This window comes from Coregonus lavaretus, assembly GCF_964263955.1.
Source record: "Coregonus lavaretus genome assembly, chromosome: 5".
Lineage (NCBI taxonomy): Eukaryota > Metazoa > Chordata > Actinopteri > Salmoniformes > Salmonidae > Coregonus > Coregonus lavaretus.
Genome location: NC_139992.1, coordinates 68,931,649 through 68,954,162, shown reverse-complemented (window position 1 = coordinate 68,954,162; position 22,514 = coordinate 68,931,649). Strand labels below are relative to the sequence as shown.

Here is a 22,514-nt window from a genome sequence, read left to right as displayed (position 1 = left end):
TGTAGACTACTGCCAGAGAGTTGATATAACAAAGGCACTTTGCCCATTTCCCTAAAGCTATCAGTACAGCAAGTCTATAGGGCTATTACATGGAAATCTAACAAGGAAAACAATGCAATGAGTCTACCATATAATCAACTAACATCTGTGTTTTTGTCTTTACATGCCTCTATTGTGTATAACTTGAACCTTTGATATGGTTTGTGCATATATTGAAGGAAGAAAAGAACACAACAAGTGTTAACATACAAACAATGAAAAAATATTTATTATAAACATGACAAGCCCACAATTCACATTTTGGCAAAAACAAAATTTTACAACACAGGAACATCAGATAAAAATGCAATTGTTTTATAATTGAACAGTGGACCAATCATAATTCATCCTTGGCCTGAAAAGCAAACATAAAAAAATCTGTCAAACTTCATATGCACGACAGGGTTATAAAAACCATGCAATGCCATAAAGCTTTTCCTATTCAATACAATACATCTGTTCCCTTGGAATCTTTGATCCATGCGCATGTGTATTACAAAAAAAGACTTTAAAAGATTGCTAGAGTAGTGTGTTATTTGCAACATAACATTTATGATACGTTTGGATTTATATAAAACCAGCTTAGGTTATTTTCATACATTTACTTTACAAAAAAATTTCTCCAGTGAAAGTATGACAATGCTGCTCCTGTAAAGACACATTCAACACTGTATAATATCACATTAGGTTAAAATTCTAACATATCTTGGCAGCTCCTTCAGTGGTTGGCTTGCTCTTTGGGGGGGGGGGGGGGGGGTAGCTCTTTGTGGCAAATGCATTTTGTAAAATGTATTATATGAATGCAACGCAATCAGTTGATTGGATATCCCTTTGCCAAAGATCTGTTTTCATGTCAACTTTGACAGACAGCAGCCTGTAAAAAGACACTGGCGGGGACATTCCTTTAGCATTGTAGACATAGGGGGCAGATGATCATATACTGTATTAGAGTTGGGCAATATGGACAAAAATCCATATCGCAATAAATTGCCTGAATTGATCAATTCAGAAGAATAGTATGCTAAGTTTATAACATTAAAGGAGCAGTGCAGTCAAAAATGTGATTTTTGCTTTATTATTTTTAGTATTCGTTTTTTGTACACTATGGGGTCGAAATAACACTCTGAAATTGTGAAAATGTTAATGCCCTTTTAGTGTAAGAGCTTTTTTTTTTACGTCTGGAATTTCAGCCTGTTTAGGTGGCATTTCACTGTTAGTCTACACCGGTTGTCTATGAAGCATTTGACAAATAACATTTGATTTGCCAATAATTTTCGGTTTATAGTCCCAGCTCTATCATATATCAGAATCTCCTGTTGTCAAAACACTGAGAGCCCAGTTCATGGTTGACTGCAGTGGGATCAGAGATATTATGCAATCCCTTGTGCAATCCTTTTTTTCCTCCCTACATGCTGTAATAGAGATTAGCCTGTGTCTTGACGCTTACCTGTGGTATCCTGTGGCAGGAGCATGGGAAGAGGTCATCAGTGGGCTGCTCGACCCGTTCCATGCCCTCTCTGACCTTAGGCTCAGTCACCTGCAACTTGGCATACTCCTAGTCAACAGAAAAAAAGAGAAACATGGAAAAAAATATATATTAAAGTTGATGAAGTGACGATGAAAATAAGAAAACTTCACTACACAACAGATCGCTTTGTCATGTCACCCTGTCATGGCCCCATCATTCACTACTTACCATAATAACTCACAGGTGTCAAAATATTAGTTCTATTTTGGAGATGAAAAAAAAATAACATATCCCACAATCCTGTCATACAAGTAGCAAAACAATGATACACAAAAAAGTTCAACTTCATACTAGGTCTTCAGATTCATATTTATGAAACAGGGTAGGGGTCAACTCGAATTGAAAGCATATCAGTTCAATAATTGAAAGAAGGGCATCTGTTTTCAATGACTTCTCAATAAACTGAAAAGTAGAAGTGGGGGAAAAAAGTATTTAGTCAGCCACCAATTGTGCAAGTTCTCCCACTTAAAAAGATGAGAGAGGCCTGTAATTTTCGTCATACTATGACAGACAAATTGAGAAAAAAAAAATCCAGAAAATCACATTGTAGGATTTTTAATGAATTTATTTGCAAATTATGGTGGAAAATAAGTATTTGGTCACCTACAAAAAAGCAAGATTTCTGGCTCTCACAGACCTGTAACTTCTTCTTTAAGAGGCTCCTCTGTCCTCCACTCGTTACCTGTATTAATGGCACCTGTTTGAACTTGTTATCAGTATAAAAGACACCTGTCCACAACCTCAAACAGTCACACTCCAAACTCCACTATGGCCAAGACCAAAGAGCTGTCAAAGGACACCAGAAACAAAATTGTAGTCCTGCACCAGGCTGGGAAGACTGAATCTGCAATAGGTAAGCAGCTTGGTTTGAAGAAATCAACTGTGGGAGCAATTATTAGGAAATGGAAGACATACAAGACCACTGATAATCTCCCTCGATCTGGGGCTCCCCGCAAGATCTCACCCCGTGGGGTCAAAATGATCACAAGAACGGTGAGCAAAAATCCCAGAACCACACGGGGGGACCTAGTGAATGACCTGCAGAGAGCTGGGACCAAAGTAACAAAGCCTACCATCAGTAACACACTACGCCGCCAGGGACTCAAATCCTGCAGTGCCAGACGTGTCCCCCTGCTTAAGCCAGTACATGTCCAGGCCTGTCTGAAGTTTGCTAGAGTGCATTTGGATGATCCAGAAGAGGATTGGGAGAATGTCATATGGTCAGATGAAACCAAAATATAACTTTTTGGTAAAAACTCAACTCATCGTGTTTGGAGGACAAAGAATGCTGAGTTGCATCCAAAGAACACCATACCTACTGTGAAGCATGGGGGTGGAAACATCATGCTTTGGGGCTGTTTTTCTGCAAAGGGACCAGGACGACTGATCCGTGTAAAGGAAAGAATGAATGGGGCCATGTATCGTGAGATTTTGAGTGAAAACCTCCTTCCATCAGCAAGGGCATTGAAGATGAAACGTGGCTGGGTCTTTCAGCATGACAATGATCCCAAACACACCGCCCGGGCAACGAAGGAGTGGCTTCGTAAGAAGCGTTTCAAGGTCCTGGAGTGGCCTAGCCAGTCTCCAGATCTCAACCCCATAGAAAATCTTTGGAGGGAGTTGAAAGTCCGTGTTGCCCAGCGACAGCCCCAAAACATCACTGCTCTAGAGGAGATCTGCATGGAGGAATGGGCCAAAATACCAGCAACAGTGTGTGAAAACCTTGTGAAGACTTACAGAAAACGTTTGACCTGTGTCATTGCCAACAAAGGGTATATAACAAAGTATTGAGAAACGTTTGTTATTGACCAAATACTTATTTTCCACCATAATTTGCAAATAAATTCATTAAAAATCCTACAATGTGATTTTCTGGATTTTTTTTCTCTCAAATTTGTCTGTCATAGTTGACGTGTACCTATGATGAAAATTGCAGGCCTCTCTCATCTTTTTAAGTGGGAGAACTTGCACAATTGGTGGCTGACTAAATACTTTTCCCCCCACTGTATTTATAATATGTACACAAGATGAGAAGGCAAAATGAGCACATTCATTCGGTTTCCAACAAGGAACACAAGTAGTCCTAGCTTTTTTGACCTCCAACACTATCCCTCATAAAACACACCTATCTTTATGGCTGATATCTTTCGTTAAGACAGAAAGTTGTCAGTTTAAACATTAATTTCTGCAACTGCTGGGTTATGGGCTCCAATAAAGCACTCCAGGGAGAGACACATCACCATTATGTCCCTGGGCCAGTGTTCCTTTCCCAGAGAAAACACAGGGAGGGGCTGCGCCACGGCGCTTCATGATACCCGATGACCCACCTGACCTGTGGGCTCAGAGGTGGACCAAGGCCGGAGGCAGGTGGAGGTGGTTTGGTTTAGCGGGTTACTGCTCTTCACTCTTTGTCCTGAGCTGTAGGTTGTGCATGCTCTTGTTAACACATCTGATTCAGCATTGTGTTTTTAATGTGGCATTGAATGAAACACACAGGTACACTCTTTATGTTTGAAATAGTGCAAAGGGAAAAAAACGTCCATCTCCCATCTGTATCCTGTGTGGCTCAGTTGGTAGAGCGAGGCGCTTGCAACGCCAGTTGTGGGTTCGATTCCCACGGGGGACCAGAATGAAAAAGTATGAAAATGTATGCACTCACTACTGTAAGTCGCTCTGGATAAGAGTGTCTTTTAAATGAATAAAATGTACGTCGAGGCTACATCTATAGTTTTCAGTAAAAAAAAAATATATATATATATATTCTCATGATTAAAACCGACATTGATAAACATGTATTGCATTTGACTGAAACATTACTATATTATAATGAATGTTCTTTTAAGGGCTGGGAGGGAGGATAGTAACATTAGGGGCAATCCAAATTGAGGAACATGTAAAACCACATTGAAAACAACCAACAAAGCCAAAGCAACTGTTGAAGGTACACATGCTGTAAGGGACTCCACTGCTTCTTCAAGGTCAGCATACACCACCAATATAAAACAGTAACACATGTAGGGTCTGAACTGAGCATGCAAAACCTCACTGTTGACAGTGCGAAGACAGAGAAGTCACAAAACAAGATCCACTGCCAAAACATTTCTTCCTTGTCAGCCAGACACGGTTCTTTCCATGACGACCCAGTTGCATGGATGGGAAGCTTGGTTATCATGTTATTAGCTTGGACTCAATAAGCTGAATTAAATTCACTCTTTGGAGGCGTACCATGGAATGGTTCCATGACACCCTTTTCTAGCCAGGGGTCATCCGCCCAGGTGTCATTCCAATAGGTGGGCCCTTCTATTCTACCCTAGCCCAAGCCAAGGTGATAAGGTGGAAGTTGAGGGTCGAGCCCTGATGTGACAGTGTCATAGCTGAGGAGTAGCCCGACCTAGGAATACCTGGCCTCTGTACGAGTAATTACTGTCCTTGAAGTGGGGGTATAAAAGTGACAGGTAGAGATGGGAAGATAAGAGAAGAGATACGCAAGCTGCTGATGATGATAACAAGGGTGCATGAAACAATAGCCACACTTTCAACACATAGTTCTTTAGGACCAACAATGAAACAAGTGCATGTACCTAGGGCTGTTACGGTGACCGTATTACTGCTACACCGGCGGTCACGAGTCATGACGGTAGTCAAATTCCAGGTGACCGTTTAGTCACGGTAATTAGGCTTCTCCAAGCTCTGATGCTGCTGATGGTCATTAGTAGCCTACCAAACTTGCTAACTGCCTGGTACTCAGCACTCTATTGTCCCTCTAATCACTCTGACATCAATGCAAATGTTTTCAAAAATCTAATCAAACACTTCATGAGAGCATATGAGCTCATGTTGTGCAACATTTCTATAGGCTATGCAATTGCCTGAGATAACAGATTGATGGCCTCTTAAAAAGAGGAGAATCCCATCAGCTTTCTATAGGCTAGGCCTACTATATTTATTTCTCAACTTTCCTAATATTAAGCACATTGCTTCTCTTTACAACAGGAGTATAGCCTACCTGGCTGGCATGACAATGAACCACGGGAATAGCGTCCTCCATTTGCTATTTAAGTGCATAGATTACATGTATTTTTTCTGCAATCCGCCCTGGCATGCTGTCAATTAACTTCTGCGCCACATCCTGACTGATGGCAGCCCATTCTTGCATAATCAATTCTTGGAGTTTGTCAGAATTTGTGGGGTTTTGTTTGTCCACCCACCTCTTGAGGATTGACCACAAGTTCTCAATGGGATTAAGGTCTGGGGAGTTTCCTGGCCATGGACCCAAAATGTTGATGTTATGTTCCCAGAGCCACTTAGTTATCACTTTTGCCTTATGGCAAGGTGCTCCATCATGCGGGAAAAGGCATTGTTCGTCACCAAACTGTTCTTGGATGGTTGGGAGAAGTTGCTCTCGGAGGATGTGTTGGTACCATTCTTTATTCATGGCTGTGTTCTTAGGCAAAATTGTGAGTGAGCCCACTCCCTTGGCTGAGAAGCAACCCCACACATTAATTGTCTCAGGATGCTTTACTGTTGGCATGACACAGGACTGATGGTAGCGCTCACCTTGTCTTCTCCGGACAAGCTTTTTTCCGGATGCCCCAAACAATCGGAAAGGGGATTCATCAGAGAAAATGACTTTACCCCAGTCCTCAGCAGTCCAATCCCTGTACCTTTTGCAGAATATCAGTCTGTCCCTGATGTTTTTCCTGGAGTGAGGTGGCTTCCTCGCTGCCCTTCTTGACACCAGGCCATCCTCCAAAAGTCTTCACCTCACTGTGCGTGCAGATGCACTCACACCTGCCTGCTGCCATTCCTGAGCAAGCTCTGCACTGGTGGTGCCCCAATCCAGCTGAATCAACTTTAGGAGACGGTCCTGGCGCTTGCTGGACTTTCTTGGGCGCCCTGAAGAATTCTTCACAACAATTGAACCGCTCTCCTTGAAGTTATTGATGATCCGATAAATGGTTGATTTAGGTGCAATCTACTAGCAGCAATATCCTTGCCTGTGAAGCCCTTTTTGTGCAAAGCAATGATGACGGCACGTGTTTCCTTGCAGGTAACCATGGTTAACAATGATTTCTTGCACCACCCTCCTTTTAAAGCTTCCAGTCTGTTATTCTATCTCAATCAGCATGACAGAGTGATCTCCAGCCTTGTCCTCGTCAACACTCTCACCTGTGTTAACGAGAGAATCACTGACATGATGTCAGCTGGTCCTTTTGTGGCAGGGCTGAAATGCAGTGGACATGTTTTTGGGGGATTAAGTTCATTTTCATGGCAAAGAGGGACTTTGCAATTAATTGCAATTCATCTGATCACTTTTCATAACATTCTGGAGCATATGCAAATTGCCATCATAAAAACGGAGGCAGCAGACTTTGTGAAAATTAATATTTGTGTCATTCTCAAAACTTTTGACCACGACTGTATATTATTTAGTAAAGACAATATTAAATCAAGGATAGTCTGATGGGTGACAATATTAGCCTATCACTTGTGAATTATATATTATCACTTGTGAATGATGCCCAGCTTAAGGCAAGAAACAGCACGCCTTTTTTTGCGACTTTTTCAAATCAGTCGCACACCTCATGTAGCCTAGCCCATAGGCCTATATGTTTTGATAAGGTTTGTATCACAACTAAAGTGGCAAAATAACTTCTTAAAATTAAGCACATTAATCCGCTTTACAACGGGCGTAGAGCCTAACTGGAGTTTCAAGTTTGGGGAAGATAATTGTCCCCATAAAAATGCACCTTTATAATAAAAGCATTAAATGCATAATCGCAACTTCAGTCACTTTTGAGAATGGTGTTTTCCTGCTAATGGAACATTCACGCTTATAGCCTACTGCCGTGTGCGGATTGCTGCACTTATTATGTGAAGAAATAGCCTAATAGTTTATCAACATTTTAAGTTAAACGTTCTGATCTGTTGCGTCAGCCTCATTACTTAAAGTTTTTTTTAATGCTAGTGGTTGTTTTAATTTGGGATCTATCGCATCCCACAACTGTCCCAGACAATGTTTGGAATATTTCTTTCTTACACAGAATAGGTCAACTTTTGTACTATGGGGGATAGTAGATTGCCATAGGCTAGTGCTTTTGCTGTTCGTTAGGCCTACTCATTTTATTGGCTGATGAAAAGTACAGTGGGGAAAAAAAGTATTTAGTCAGCCACCAATTGTGCAAGTTCTCCCACTTAAAAAGATGAGAGAGGCCTGTAATTTTCATCATAGGTACACGTCAACTATGACAGACAAATTGAGAAAAAAAAATCCAGAAAATCACATTGTAGGATTTTTAATGAATTTATTTGCAAATTATGGTGGAAAATAAGTATTTGGTCACCTACAAACAAGCAAGATTTCTGGCTCTCACAGACCTGTAACTTCTTCTTTAAGAGGCTCCTCTGTCCTCCACTCGTTACCTGTATTAATGGCACCTGTTTGAACTTGTTATCAGTATAAAAGACACCTGTCCACAACCTCAAACAGTCACACTCCAAACTCCACTATGGCCAAGACCAAAGAGCTGTCAAAGGACACCAGAAACAAAATTGTAGACCTGCACCAGGCTGGGAAGACTGAATCTGCAATAGGTAAGCAGCTTGGTTTGAAGAAATCAACTGTGGGAGCAATTATTAGGAAATGGAAGACATACAAGACCACTGATAATCTCCCTCGATCTGGGGCTCCCCGCAAGATCTCACCCCGTGGGGTCAAAATGATCACAAGAACGGTGAGCAAAAATCCCAGAACCACACGGGGGGGACCTAGTGAATGACCTGCAGAGAGCTGGGACCAAAGTAACAAAGCCTACCATCAGTAACACACTACGCCGCCAGGGACTCAAATCCTGCAGTGCCAGACGTGTCCCCCTGCTTAAGCCAGTACATGTCCAGGCCCGTCTGAAGTTTGCTAGAGTGCATTTGGATGATCAAGAAGAGGATTGGGAGAATGTCATATGGTCAGATGAAACCAAAATAGAACTTTTTGGTAAAAACTCAACTCGTCGTGTTTGGAGGACAAAGAATGCCGAGTTGCATCCAAAGAACACCATACCTACTGTGAAGCATGGGGGTGGAAACATCATGCTTTGGGGCTGTTTTTCTGCAAAGGGACCAGGACGACTGATCCGTGTAAAGGAAAGAATGAATGGGGCCATGTATCATGAGATTTTGAGTGAAAACCTCCTTCCATCAGCAAGGGCATTGAAGATGAAACGTGGCTGGGTCTTTCAGCATGACAATGATCCCAAACACACCGCCCGGGCAACGAAGGAGTGGCTTCGTAAGAAGCATTTCAAGGTCCTGGAGTGGCCTAGCCAGTCTCCAGATCTCAACCCCATAGAAAATTTTTGGAGGGAGTTGAAAGTCCGTGTTGCCCAGCGACAGCCCCAAAACATCACTGCTCTAGAGGAGATCTGCATGGAGGAATGGGCCAAAATACCAGCAACAGTGTGTGAAAACCTTGTGAAGACTTACAGAAAACGTTTGACCTGTGTCATTGCCAACAAAGGGTATATAACAAAGTATTGAGAAACTTTTGTTATTGACCAAATACTTATTTTCCACCATAATTTGCAAATAAATTCATAAAAAATCCTAAAATGTGATTTTCTGGATTTTTTTTCCTAATTTTGTCTGTCATAGTTGACGTGTACCTATGATGAAAATTACAGGCCTCTCTCATCTTTTTAAGTGGGAGAACTTGCACAATTGGTGGCTGACTAAATACTTTTTTTCCCCCACTGTAAATGTGGACAGTTCTTCCAAGATCTTCAATATGTGCCTCGGAATTGGATAAGGATGTGCGCAGTTGTGTCCCCGATGTGTATGACTTTACTTATAGCCTGTAAGAAAGACCAGATCACATGACGGAGAGCCATGTGAGTGAGAGGTGCTTCGGAGCGCGCAGTCGGGAGAAGGGAATCATAATTATTATATTCAGCCCAAGGGCACAACGGCCACAGGCCGCAAAAGGCATGGATTCTTTTAGGGGGCATTACGGCCACACAAAGGGGATGCCGCCGGGAAATTCAAAGCATTATCAAATTGTGAATGAGAGACTGATGAAGTGTGTACAGCTTGCGCAAAAAAACTAAGCAGAGCTCATGCCTTTCATGCAACTTTTTTTATTAGATTCGCATCATGCAGCCTTAGAATGTATAAAAATCAAAACATATAGCCCAACATTTGTATCACAACTGAAGTTACATAACTCCTAAATTAAGCATATAGGAGTACCTGTTTCTTTGTTAACCGCTCAACACAGAATAGCCGCATGTGCACACTCCCTCAAATTGTTTGGAGAAAAAAATCATTTCTATTTTATTCAGCTATGTTCAATTGTATTCTTCATACTATAAAATAATGCCATGGGAATTCTAAGCAAATCATGTCTGCTAAATGAACTAGTGTAGCCCATAGCCAGATCAGGACCTAACATAAGGACAACTCAGAGTATGCTATTGTGTTCTTCTGAAATAGACTACATTTTCTTCATATCATGTTTCTTTAGACCTGTCTAAAATAAATAATGGATTTATTGTGATGGTGTAGGCTATTTTACATGGATTTATTAGACTTTTTAAAATGTAGATGTTCCAAAGGTCTGCATCAGTGGCTTGTAGGCTATGCGTGGAAGCCAGGAGATGTTAAATGTGTTTATGTTAATTAAAGGTCAATTACCGTGAGACCGGCAGTTATTTGCTTGACAATCACCAGCTGACAAAATGTAATGACCGCCACAGCCCTGTGTAATAATTATAATAATAATAATAATAATAATTAGTCATTTAGCAGACGCTCTTATCCAGAGCGACTTACAGGAGCAATTAGGGTTAAGTGCCTTGCTCAAGGGCACATCGACAGATTTTTCACCTAGTCGGCTCGGGGATTAGAACCAGCGACCTTTCGGTTACTGGCACAACGCTCTTAACCACTAAGCTACCTGCCGCCCTGCAGGTGTACCTACTACCTTCAGTTATCCAGGTTCTCAAGTTTCTCCACAAAGGCAAACTCTTAACTTACTTACTAAATACATCTCTAATCTGAAGTGTGCAGCCTTGTGATCGACGGGGTCTGAATCTTGAGTGTATACAGAGTATATAGAGTTAATCAATGTAGTCGTAGTGTAAAGTGAAATGTTACCTGGAAGAGTTTGTAGTAGTAACAGAATATACTGTCCCCCATCAGATGATTTCGGGCAAATTGTTGACCGGCTACTGCGATTTTTCTTGCCTGGAAGAGCGAGATCATACTGAGCTTTTGAACAGAATGGGGAAAATGTGTGCCTACATACTGTATGTTCCCGCAATATGTTTGAAACTTTGAAGTACATTACAAATCCAACAGCGTATTCATCAATCATCACCTCTTCATCTTGCTCACGGGCCCAATGGATCTTCTCCTGCAGGTCAGCCAGGTCTGCTCTGATGGGGATGTAGTGTACCCAGGGTCTGAGCTGGCTGTAGAAGTGTTCATAGTAACCAGAGTCCTGCTTCAGCACCACACTGTCCCCAGCCAGCAGGTAGGGCAGTCTGTAGGCTGCCACCGTGCCATCTATGTTGATCTGGTACTTATACTGTCAGAGGAGACAGAGGTGGGGTGGTAAGAGTGTTCAGTTACATTTTAAAATCAGTCTTTTGGGGTGTTTATGCTTGTTCCTGACACATTTCCTGTGGGGTTGAAAGGGCTGGTTTACCAGATACAGATTAAGCCTATTCCTGGACTAAAAAGCAAACTCAATGGAGAATCTCAATTTTAAATGATTGTAAATCCAGTAGGGCTGACCCCAATTAGTCGAATGGTTGATTGTTTGGGCAATTGGCTGTTGGTCAACTGAGCTTTTTTTTTTGTCGAGCAGTAGCAAATACATATTTTTCAATGGCACACGAGACACCTGTCTGATTCGCGGCCATCTCAGTGAACTAATCCATTGCAGAGGCTGAGACTAATCCATTGCGGAGGCCGCGTGGATGGCACAGTCCAAGAAGAAGGGGAGTGTAGCTAATATGCACAATGTAAGTCTCTCTCCAATGCGCTCTCTCCCGCCGATTTGTGCACATTCATTGTTTCATAACTTCATTGTGTGAATTGTTTGCCTTGATTGTTAGTGTCTATCAATTCCCCATTACATACACTACCGTTCAAAAGTTTGGGGTCACTTAGAAATGTCCTTGTTTTCGAAAGATAAGCAATTTTTTTGTCCATTAAAACAACATCAAATTGATCAGAAATACAGTGTAGACATTGTTAATGTTGTAAATGACTATTGTAGCTGGAAATCGCTGATTTTTAATGGAATATCTACATAGGCGTACAGAGGCCCATTATCAGCAACCATCAGTCCTGTGTTCCAATGGCATGTTGTGTTTGCTAATCCAAGTTTATCATTTTAAAAGGCTAATTGATCATTAGAAAACCATTTTGCAATTATGTTAGCACAGCTGAAAACTGTTGTGCTGATTAAAGAAGCAATAAAACTGGCCTTCTTGAGACTAGTTGATTATCTGGAGCATCAGCAATTGTGAGTTCGATTACAGGCTCAAAATGGCCAGAATCAAATAACTTTCTTCTGAAACTCGTCAGTCTATTCTTGTTCTGAGAAATGAAGGCTATTCCATGCGAGAAATTGCCAAGAAACTGTAGATCTCGTACAACGCTGTGTACTACTCCCTTCACAGAACAGCGCAAACAGTGTGATCGAGGTGTAAGGAAAGACGCACACCTGATTATGCATAGAAGTAGGCTATAGGCTACCTGGCCTGCAAATGTAGGCATATAAATGTGCCAATTTGGGGATCTGATAGTATTTCTGATTGGCTTAATGCACCACCACTAATGAGCTGTGGAGCTACTCAAAGTAATGTTGTTTTCACCTCAAACAGCAAGCAAATGAAGTCTGTTTTTACAATGAGAATAGTTCCTCAATGTATTTGAATGATCTTCCCAGCTTTCTCCCTTTCAAATCAAATCAAATTTTATTTGCCACATACAGTGAAATGCTTACTTACAAGCCTTTAACCAACAATGGAGTTTTAAGAAAAATAATTGTTAAGTAAAAAATAGATAAGTAAAAAATGTGGGTAGAGTTAAAGTGACTATGTATAGATAATAAACAGAGAGTAGCAGCAGCGTAAAAGAGGGGGTGGGGTGGGGGGGACAATGCAAATATTCCGGGAAGCCATGATTAGCTGTTCAGGAGTCTTATGGCTTGGTGGTAAAAGCTGTTAAGAAGCCTTTTGGACCTAGACTTGGCACTCCGGTACTGCTTGCCATGCGGTAGCAGAGAGAACAGTCAATGACTAGGGTGGCTGGAGTCTTTGACAATTTTTAGGGCCTTCCTCCTTTCGATAACCACTCAATGTGAAAGGGAAAAATGTCATGCTCTGATCCAGTGGAAACGTCAGAAAATAGGTCTACCTGATGAGCTCTTATCCCTTGCGCAAAATAGCCTACAGCTGTGTCTGTCCCAAGCTCACTGGAGCTGGAAACTCTGAGGGCTCAGAATATTTTATACAATGTTGCAAGTTTGCTAGCACCAGCATCAGGCTGGACCCAAGTTAGTTGATACAATGTTTCAAGTTCGTTGCAGACAGGCCATGCGTAGCCAATGTGATTTATAGGATATTTATTTTTATCAGGATATTTTCTACCTGCAGGCTGCAATGTTTTTATTTGTTGGCTTCATGACTGGAAAGCACTTTACTGATCTCTCGTTTCCATGCGTTGCCATGTGTAAATTGCCTTGTAAAGTGAACTATTAAAATCGACTATTTTTTCATTTATCTCTGGCATAAAGTCTCCTCCAAACCGTTCTCTCATTTTTACAAGTCTCAACCCTTGTTCTTTTTGTTTTACAAGCAATTATCTGCCCCATTAAATAAAATGGTCAAATGTCACCGTTAAGAGAGTAAAAATGATCAACGTGTGCATTTTCTAATTATGGACTTATAAATTAAATATATTGATAACATCAGTAATCAACCCAAACTTTATCATTACCTACCCCAAAGCAGCGAGGTCTCTAATTTATGATCCAGCTAGCCTGGGAGTGAGTCTGTCTCATCTGCAAAGACTGGATACCTTTTCTGCCTACACCACATCTATCTCACCTTGAAGAAGTCAAAGAAGGAGACGTGTTTGACCAGCGGTCCGTAGAGGCTCTCATCGTGTTTGAAGAAGAAGAAGTTGGTAAAGGCTGCATCCACCATGTCGGGGTGAGCCCTGGCCAGCTTCACCAGCTCCAGGCGCTCCTTGCGACTGTCCCGCCCCCTCCAGAACGCTGTGGCGTTCTTCTCCCTCCACGGAGGCCCCGTATTGGCCTGGACCGACATCATGTCCAGACTCACTCTGCTCATTGGAGGAGAAACGTGTAAGTCGAAATGAGCAACAGATGCGATTGGCTAGCACACAGACCTGATAAAGATAATTTTCTTTAAAATGTTGTCACTAACCAGTTGAGTGTGTGGGCCCCACTATCCTATTTTGGATTATATTATTTGTCCAGCTCACATTTCCCTTTGAATCTAATACGCTATCATAATAGTACATTATGGGAAAAAATTTTTGTGGCTGTAGCATCACTTGGGCCTCTGTATAATGGATGACACACAAAGATAAAATGAGGAAAGCAACAGTGGTGCTTGCCTTCCCATGGTCTCCAGGACTGACTCGGTGAGGTCGTAGGTTGGCATAACGACGTCGCGTGTGTCGTTGGAGCCGCACCAGGAGAAGATGGGGTGGAGCCTTTCTGAGGGCCTCCTCTTCTCCAGGGGCCAGTCCCCCAGGTTCACAAAGAACTCTATATCTGGGACCCGCACCTGACCGCACAGTGAGAGAGAGAGAGGAGACACTGGCATTAGAACATACATCACTACCTGACCACACACACACAGAGAGAGACAGAGAAGACAGAGAGAAGAGACAGACAGAGGAGAAGGGAGACAGAGGGAGTGAGAGACAGAGGGAGTGAGAGACAGAGGGAGAGAGAGAGAGAAAAAAAAAGTGAGAAAGAGTGAGAGAGAAGACACTGGGCTTAGAACGTACATCACCTACAATACATTACAACTTTATTGCCCATGTTACAGCGAACAACGGAAATGTGTCTTCTACTCTGTTCTACATATGCTCTTTGTACGCTTAAAAATATATATAAAAAAATAAAATAAAAAATATATATATACCCGGATACATAACCCAGCCTTTATAAATTAAGTTCACATTTATTCTTTACAGAAATGCCATAGGCTGCCATCTTCATGGGTCAGCAGTGCCATCTAGTGGCCACTGGGACAACTAACCCAGGCCTGTCCTAGAATCAACCCCAACACCTTCCATTAGCTCCCACCATGTCGGTCATTGCAGATTCTAAGGAATCTGATTGGTGCAAGCAAAACCTCTCCTTCCGATCAGCCTTGGAGGGCATTTGTCTTTCAATAGTGAATGCTATGCCTCAACAAGGACTTCCTCATTCCAAAGTAAATGGTCATTAAAAAAAATATTAAATCAGAAACAGCGGCAAAGTTATTCCTCTTCGCAACTGAGATGAGCCAAACAGCCTTGTGTCCACCACCTGAGCAATTAAAATAGGGGGTTCAAACCTATGTTTTTGCACCTCATAATCCATTTGATCATTTGTAAATGTTAACTTATTTCAAAATTGTATTATTCTGTGATATGATAGCATTTTTCAAACCTACTCCCCCGTCGCCCCAAGATTAATGGTTTTGACCACTAAAGTTTTGCTTCACTACACGCTCCACTGCTTTGATTGGTGTAACGTAAACTAGAAACCAGAAGTGAAATAAAATTCAAGGAACTTAGTTACATGTCATTTGCGGCGTGCATGATCATGAGCAAAGTCATTGAAACCATTTCACTTCCCCTGTGAGAACCATAAGCATGAGTTGACTTGGCTTTGCTGTACAGCAGCCGAAGCCTGCACGCAGCTTACCTACCAAAGGTTGCACCGTGTCCATTACAGTGTAGAAAAACACATATCGGCTAACTTTCAATAGTTATCCATATTACAGGATTATTCTTTCTAACTATTTCTATGGTGGATTCGGGGCTACAATTTATGGAAGATGCCAAATCTTGAGATAACAATAGATGGTGAAGTCAAAGATAGGCCAGTGGTTTCAATCTGTGGCAAAGTTTTCCCTAAATCAATGCTTATGACAAATCCTTTAACTTAATTTCAAGAACTCACCTTTCTGGTCAGTGAGAGGAGGAAGGCATCCATGAAGATCCTGAATCCCACATGCTCCCCTAGCGTCTTAATGTAGACCTAAGGGTGGAAATATAGAATAGAATATTAACTTTATTGTCCATGTGTTACAGCAAACAATGGAAAATGGTCTTATGCTCTGTTCTTAACCCTCCCCCAGACAGCACATATCACACTGTTGAGACGAGCACATGGTCAAGCTGCAGTGCAGCACCCCTGGATGGACAGAAATTGTTCATGATAAAAAAGTTAGAAAATTCTGATAACATTGTCAATACTGGCTGTAATCATAACAGTGATGGTATCAACATCTTATAATCAACATCTCTTGGGAAGCTCACATTTATGTAGATGTATATTCAAGTGAGCTAGTATGTAATTCCAGATGACCACAGTAGTGAGTGGGAACTGCTGCTGACCTCGTCTCTTTACCAGCTCACCACAACCTCACTGCATAAAACCTAGTGGCACTTACCAGGGCAGTGTGACATCGCTCGAGTGACACACACTCACACTGGATTGTGGCGTTAACACAGCATTGTGTAAGGAAACAAGAAAAGTGGATATATCCAGAACATGCCTATTGTAGTTTGGATATGGAATACGGTTCAAGCAAGAGATGAAGCATATCCAGTTAGTGGGTGTTAGAGATGTATCAAATCCAAGCTTATAAGTATAGTCAGATTCAACTCTACAGCATTTTGATTTACACCTGTATAGTCGGATTCAACTCTACAACATTTGGACTGACACCTGTATAGTCAGATTCAACTCTACAACATTTGGACTGACACCTGTATAGTTGGATTCAAATCTACAACATTTTGACTGACACCTGTATAGTCAGATTCAAAGCTGCATTTTGACTGACACCTGTTTGTCTGTTATAGCATGATTACAGGTACCATGAATCGTTGTCTTCTAGCCTTATTGGGGGGCCTTTCCAATACTACCTGGTGTCTAAAACATGTGGCTCTGGTGTCTTCAACCTTTACCCATATTCAGAAATAGTAGGGCTGATATAGGACCAGTTTAGCTTTTTAGAATCATAATGAATACGATTATATGGAGAGGGGGGGTACCTGATTCTAGATCAGCACTCTGGTATAATTTTTGAATATGAGTCCTGGTCTACCATTAACCTTGTTGTCTTTGATTGTGTAGTGGCAGAGGCTCTGTCTCTGTCCGAAACGCTGGGGCACCTCCAGGGCATTGCGGTCTGGGTCCACCCTGGGGAACAGGGCCAGGTCCTGTTCTATCTGGGGGAAGGACACGGGGCAGTGCATATCCTCCTTCCACACAGAACCACTGGGCTGAGGACAGTCACAACCATCATGGTACACTGGACCTAAAGAGAGGGGGTGGAGAAGGGAGCATAGAAAGCTAAGATGACCCTCATGTAGCATTATAGATGCAGTAGTGTCTCACAGAGAGAAAGACAGTTTCCCTGGCATCTGGAACCAAGGACTAATAACACCAATTTTACACCAAATTTGACCCAAACAATTATCGTGGTATTTGTGCCAACTGCAACCTGGGGAAAATATTCTGCGCCTTCATGAACAGCAGACTACTACACTTTCTCAGTGAACATGATGTCCTGAGCAAAAGTTAAATTGGATTCCTACCAAATTATTGAACATCAGACCATATTTATACCCTACTCACCCTAATTGATAAACATGCAAAACAAAACAATGTTTCTCCTGCTTTGTAGATTTCCAAAAACTATTTGATTCAATTTGGCATGTAGGCATTTTACTCAAATTAATTGAAAGTGGTGGGTGGAAAAACATATAATGTCATCAAATCAATGCACACAAGTGACAAATGTGCAGTCAGAATGTGAGATAAACATACAGATTTATTTTCCCAAGGGCGCAGAGTAAAACATGGAAACAACTTGTCTATTTCATATTTATACAAATTAATTTGCCAAAACGCTTGAGCAATCAACAGCCCCCAGTCTCATTCTTAACACAGAAAATCTGGTACTGCTGTCACCCACAAAATAGGTACTACAGCAACAATTAGATCATCTGCAAAAGTTCTGTCAGACCTGGGCACTGACAGTCAATCTCAAACATTATGATATTGCAGAAAAGGTCCAGATGTCAAGGAAACCTATATACTTTTTTTTACCGGGAACACTCCTATAGAACACACACACCTACACATACTTGGGACTAAAAATTTGCTCCACAGGAAACTTCAACCTGGCCGTGAATGACCTGAAAGACAAAGCAAGGAGGGCTCTCTATGCCATTAAAATATCTATCAAATTAGACATACCAATTAGGATCTGGAAATATTAGAATCAATAATAGAACCAACTGCATTATATGGCAGTGAAGTGTGGGGTTCGCTTACAAAGCATTGACAAACCCTGCATTCGGAATTCTGTAAGAGCATCCTCAGAGTACAGAGAAAAACTTCAAACAACGAATGCAGAGCAGAATTAGGCCAATTGCCTCTTCTGATTAATATTAAAAGAGCCACCAAAAGTTATAATCATTTAAAAACAAGTGTAAGCAAAAAGCTAAATATATCACCTATTGGAAAAGACACCACAAAAAATCGAAAGTAAACTTAAATGCTATTTGGCTCTAAACAGACTGTACACAGTGGCAGACTATCTGAGAAAAACACTGGCTTTGTATAGACTCAGTGAGCACAGCCTGGCCATAGAAACTGGCTGTCACAGGTAGATATGGCTACCCAGAGAGGACAGATTGTGCTCACTCTGCCCTCAGAGAGAGGTCGAGACAGAGCTGTACTTTCTCCTACACTGCGAGAACTATGCAGACTTTCAGGCAATTTTCTTCCCCAAAAATTGAAAACAAATACAAAGATTTTGAAACAAAAACAGAAAAGATGAAAATCCAATATCTATTTGGAGAAAAACCCCTTTGTGCCATATTAGCTGCAAAAAATGTTGCTTCCTGCCACACCCGTAGGGACAGCCAGTGGAACGACCAACCAGGACAATACCATTGCTACCTGTGTCTCACTAATTAAATATTGTCCTCATTCATTTATTACTATATTGTCCTGTTAATTGTTATTACTCATTGAGTATTATAATTTTTCCTATTATTATCTATCTGCATCACCATTGATTTGATAAGTCTATATGTTTGCTTTGGCAATGTATGTGGTAACACTTCCCATGCCAATTAAGCCTTTTGAATTGAATTGACAAAGACAAGGAGAGAGAGAGAGAGGAAGAGAGACCGAGAGAGTGAGGGAGAGAAAGAGAGGGAGAGAGGGAGACAGAGAGAGAGAGAGAGCGAAAGAGAGTTTGTTGGTTTACCTTTCAGAATGAATGGAGACGTGGCGACGTGCTTGTCGTTGAGCAGTATGTGGATGTGTAGGTCTGTGTAGCTGGCATACATTCTGTAGCGCACCAGAAAGGAGCCATCTTTGCGATCTAGAACCTGCACCCAGATTCTAGTGAACTGTTCCACTGGGGACATGATCTTCACCTCAAATGTGTTCTCTCCGGGAGATGATGTGAAACTGAATGGCATACACAACGACATATACAAACATGAGAGGGAAACAACATGTAGGCCTGTGAGCTGAGCATATTATATTTGGCTGAGCTGATGGCCATCATATGATCACAATAGTATCTACAAATCAGATTATAGTGCATTCAGAAAGTATTCACACCCCTTGACTTTTTCTACATTTTGTTATAGTAGAATTAAAATTGATTTAATTGTAATTTTATATCACTGATCTACACAAAATACTCTGTAATGTCAATGTGGAAGAAAAATTCTAACATTTGTAAAAAACACATCATTAAAAATAAAACACTAATATATCTTGATTAGATAAGTATTCAACCTTCTGAGTCAATACATGTTACAATCACCTGTGTCAGTGATTACAGCTGTGAGTCTTTCTGGGTAAGTTTCTAACAGCTTTCCACATTTGGATTGTGCAACATTTGCCCATTATTCTTTCAAAATTCTTCAAGCTCTGTTAAATTGGTTGTTGATCATTGCTAGACAACCATTTTCAGGTCTTGCCATAGATTTAAGCAGATTTAAGTAAAAACTGTAATTCTGCCACTGTCTTCTTGGTATGCAATTCCAGTGACGATTTGGCCTTGTGTTTTAGGTTATTGTCTTGCTGAAAGGTGAATGTATCTCCCAGTGTCTGATGGAAAGCAGACTGAACCAGGTTTTACTCTAGGATTTTGCCTGTGCTTAGCTCAATTTCGTTTCTTTTTTATCCTGAAAAACTCCCCAGACTTTAACTATTACAAGCATAACCATAACATGAAGCAGCCACCACTATGCTTGAAAATATGGAGAACGGTACTCAGTAATGCGTTGTATTGGATTTGCCCCAAACATAACACTTTGTATTCAGGACAAAAAGTGAATTGCGTCGCCACATTTGTTGCAGTATTACTTTAGTGCCTTGTTGCAAACAGGATGCATGTTTTGGAATATTTTTATTCTGTACAGGCTTCTTTATTTTCACTCTGTCAATTAGGTTAGTATTGTGGAGTAACTCGTGTTTTTTATCCATCTTGAGTTTTCGCCTATCACAGCTATTAAACTTTAACGGTTTTAACGTCACCATTGGCCTCATGGTGAAATAATAATATAATTATAATAGTAATAATAATAATATGCTATTTAGCAGACGCTTTTATCCAAAGCGACTTACAGTCATGTGTGCATACATTTTTACGTATGGGTGGTCCCGGGGATCGAACCCACTACCCTGGCGTTACAAGCGCCATGCTCTACCAATTGAGCTACAGAGGACCACAATTCCCTGTGTGGTTTCCTTCCTCTCCGGCAACTGAGTTAGAAAGGATGCCTGTATCTTTGTAGTGACTGGTTGTATTGATACACTATCCAAAGTGTAATTAATAACTTCACCATGGTCAAAGGGATATTCAATGTCAGCTTAATTTTTTTACCCATCTACCAATAGGTGCCCTTCTTTGCGAGGCATTGGAAAACCTCCCTGGGCTTTGTGGTTGAATGTGTTTGAAATTCACTGCTTGATTTAGGGACCTTACAGATAATTTTATGTGTGGGGTACAGAGATGGAGGTTGTCACAAAAAATCATGTTAAACACTATTATTGCACACAGTGTGTCCCTGCAATTTATGTGACTTGTTACTCATGAACCTATTTAGGCTTGCATTAACTAAGGGGTTGAATACTTATTGGCTCAGGACATCATTTGTAAACATAATTCCACTTTGACATTATGGGGTGTTGTTTGTAGGCCAGTGACAAAAAATAATAATCTAAATTTAATCCAGGCTGCAACAAAACAAAAAGTCAAGGGGTGTGAATACCTGCTGAAGGCACTATAGGCCTATCTGTGGTATAAACTCCAGGTGACGTATGCATGTAAAACTGTTAAATTAGGTTACAATTATGTAGGCCAAAAGTGAACCTCGTGAGTAAACACCCAAAACAACAATGGCATTACTGTGGAGGACACTTATTTAGAACAATGTGTAACAGCCAATTTATACTTTTGGAGAAGACAGACATGAGAAAAATGTGAAATGCGCTGAGAACCCAGACCCGCGACACCTGATTTGACCAAGTGAGAGGTGCCACAAAGATGGGTTCAATGAGTGTTGTCCCCGAATACTATCTATCTCCATCCCTAGGGACACAGACATTCGTGTCTGTTCAGTGACGTAAGCGCCCGGTTCTACTTTATCTGCACTTCCTATCACAATTCACGTGTGGTTTTATTATTCCACTGCTACATTGTGTCGACTGCCTATGCCATTGGTAGCTAGCTAACCGCTTTGTATCGTCTGGGAGGTTTCCTTAAAGAATGACGACATACTTACTTTCTCCCCGAGCTGTCCACAGTCTGTATGTAGAAGAAACGAGCTGGAAGGACAACATTTGCCTGGAGTCCAGAACCCCATACCAAAGTTCTTGTAGCACTGGGCACCACGCCGGTTGAAGCCCCGGGAGGTGTCTGTTCCAACAGCCCCAGACAGCACAACACAAACAACGAAAGCACCCTACACAACATGTTTCTGCGACTCGGTTCTTCTGAAAATGCTTTGGTCCCTTGTCTCTTCCAAACTGCTCTTGTACAATGGAATTTCAAACCTTTAAATGCCCATCCCGGTAAAATGTAGGAAACGCCGGATAATTCGACATCTGGCCGCCAGCAGTGCACAGCCTACATCCAGCGAAACACCCTTTCTGGCAAATATGCGGATGCAATGTTTCGATTAGTGTACACTATATTCACATATACACAACACAACGTATTTCTATTCGTTTGCTGTTGTCTGTGTCACATTTTTACGGGTAAAGTTTCTGTTAAAACATACATGCACACAAAATCCTGGTCGATATGGGGAGAAGTTCTTCGCAGGCAGACAGGCGAGGCTGGCAATCTGATTGGTCGCCCCCACTACGTCTGGTAGAGCGGGATGCTGATTGGACCAGACGGGTAGGGAAAGGCCATTGGACTAACTTATTTATTGCAATGCTAGGGCAATTTTACATAAGAGTGGTTTGTGTTTCAATGTTCCAAGATAGTGGATTTTACTTATTGACCTAATATATATATATATATATTGGTGCAATGTTGGTCTACAAAAGGCTTCCATTTACAATTGTAACAATCGTTATGGCTCCATACTACAGCCATTTAGTGTGTAGCCTTACTTTTCAAAAAGTCACAAAAGTCATATTGGG

The 22,514-nt window shown here is 41.3% G+C and overlaps 1 protein-coding gene across 1 annotated transcript; it reads right to left on the bottom strand.

Annotated features, from left to right (window-relative positions):
• Window positions 1-240: 240 nt before the first annotated feature.
• poglut2 (protein O-glucosyltransferase 2) lies at window positions 241-22,169 on the bottom strand. Its single transcript, XM_084161357.1, has 10 exons — window positions 21,647-22,169; window positions 19,111-19,316; window positions 16,940-17,145; window positions 15,780-15,857; window positions 14,216-14,388; window positions 13,681-13,918; window positions 10,938-11,147; window positions 10,715-10,804; window positions 1,487-1,594; window positions 241-394 (listed from the first exon to the last, which is right to left on the bottom strand). The coding sequence occupies exons 1-10, from the start codon at window positions 21,835-21,837 to the stop codon at window positions 377-379; spliced, it is 1,518 nt and encodes a 505-aa protein (XP_084017483.1). The 5' UTR covers window positions 21,838-22,169; the 3' UTR covers window positions 241-376.
• Window positions 22,170-22,514: the final 345 nt, after the last annotated feature.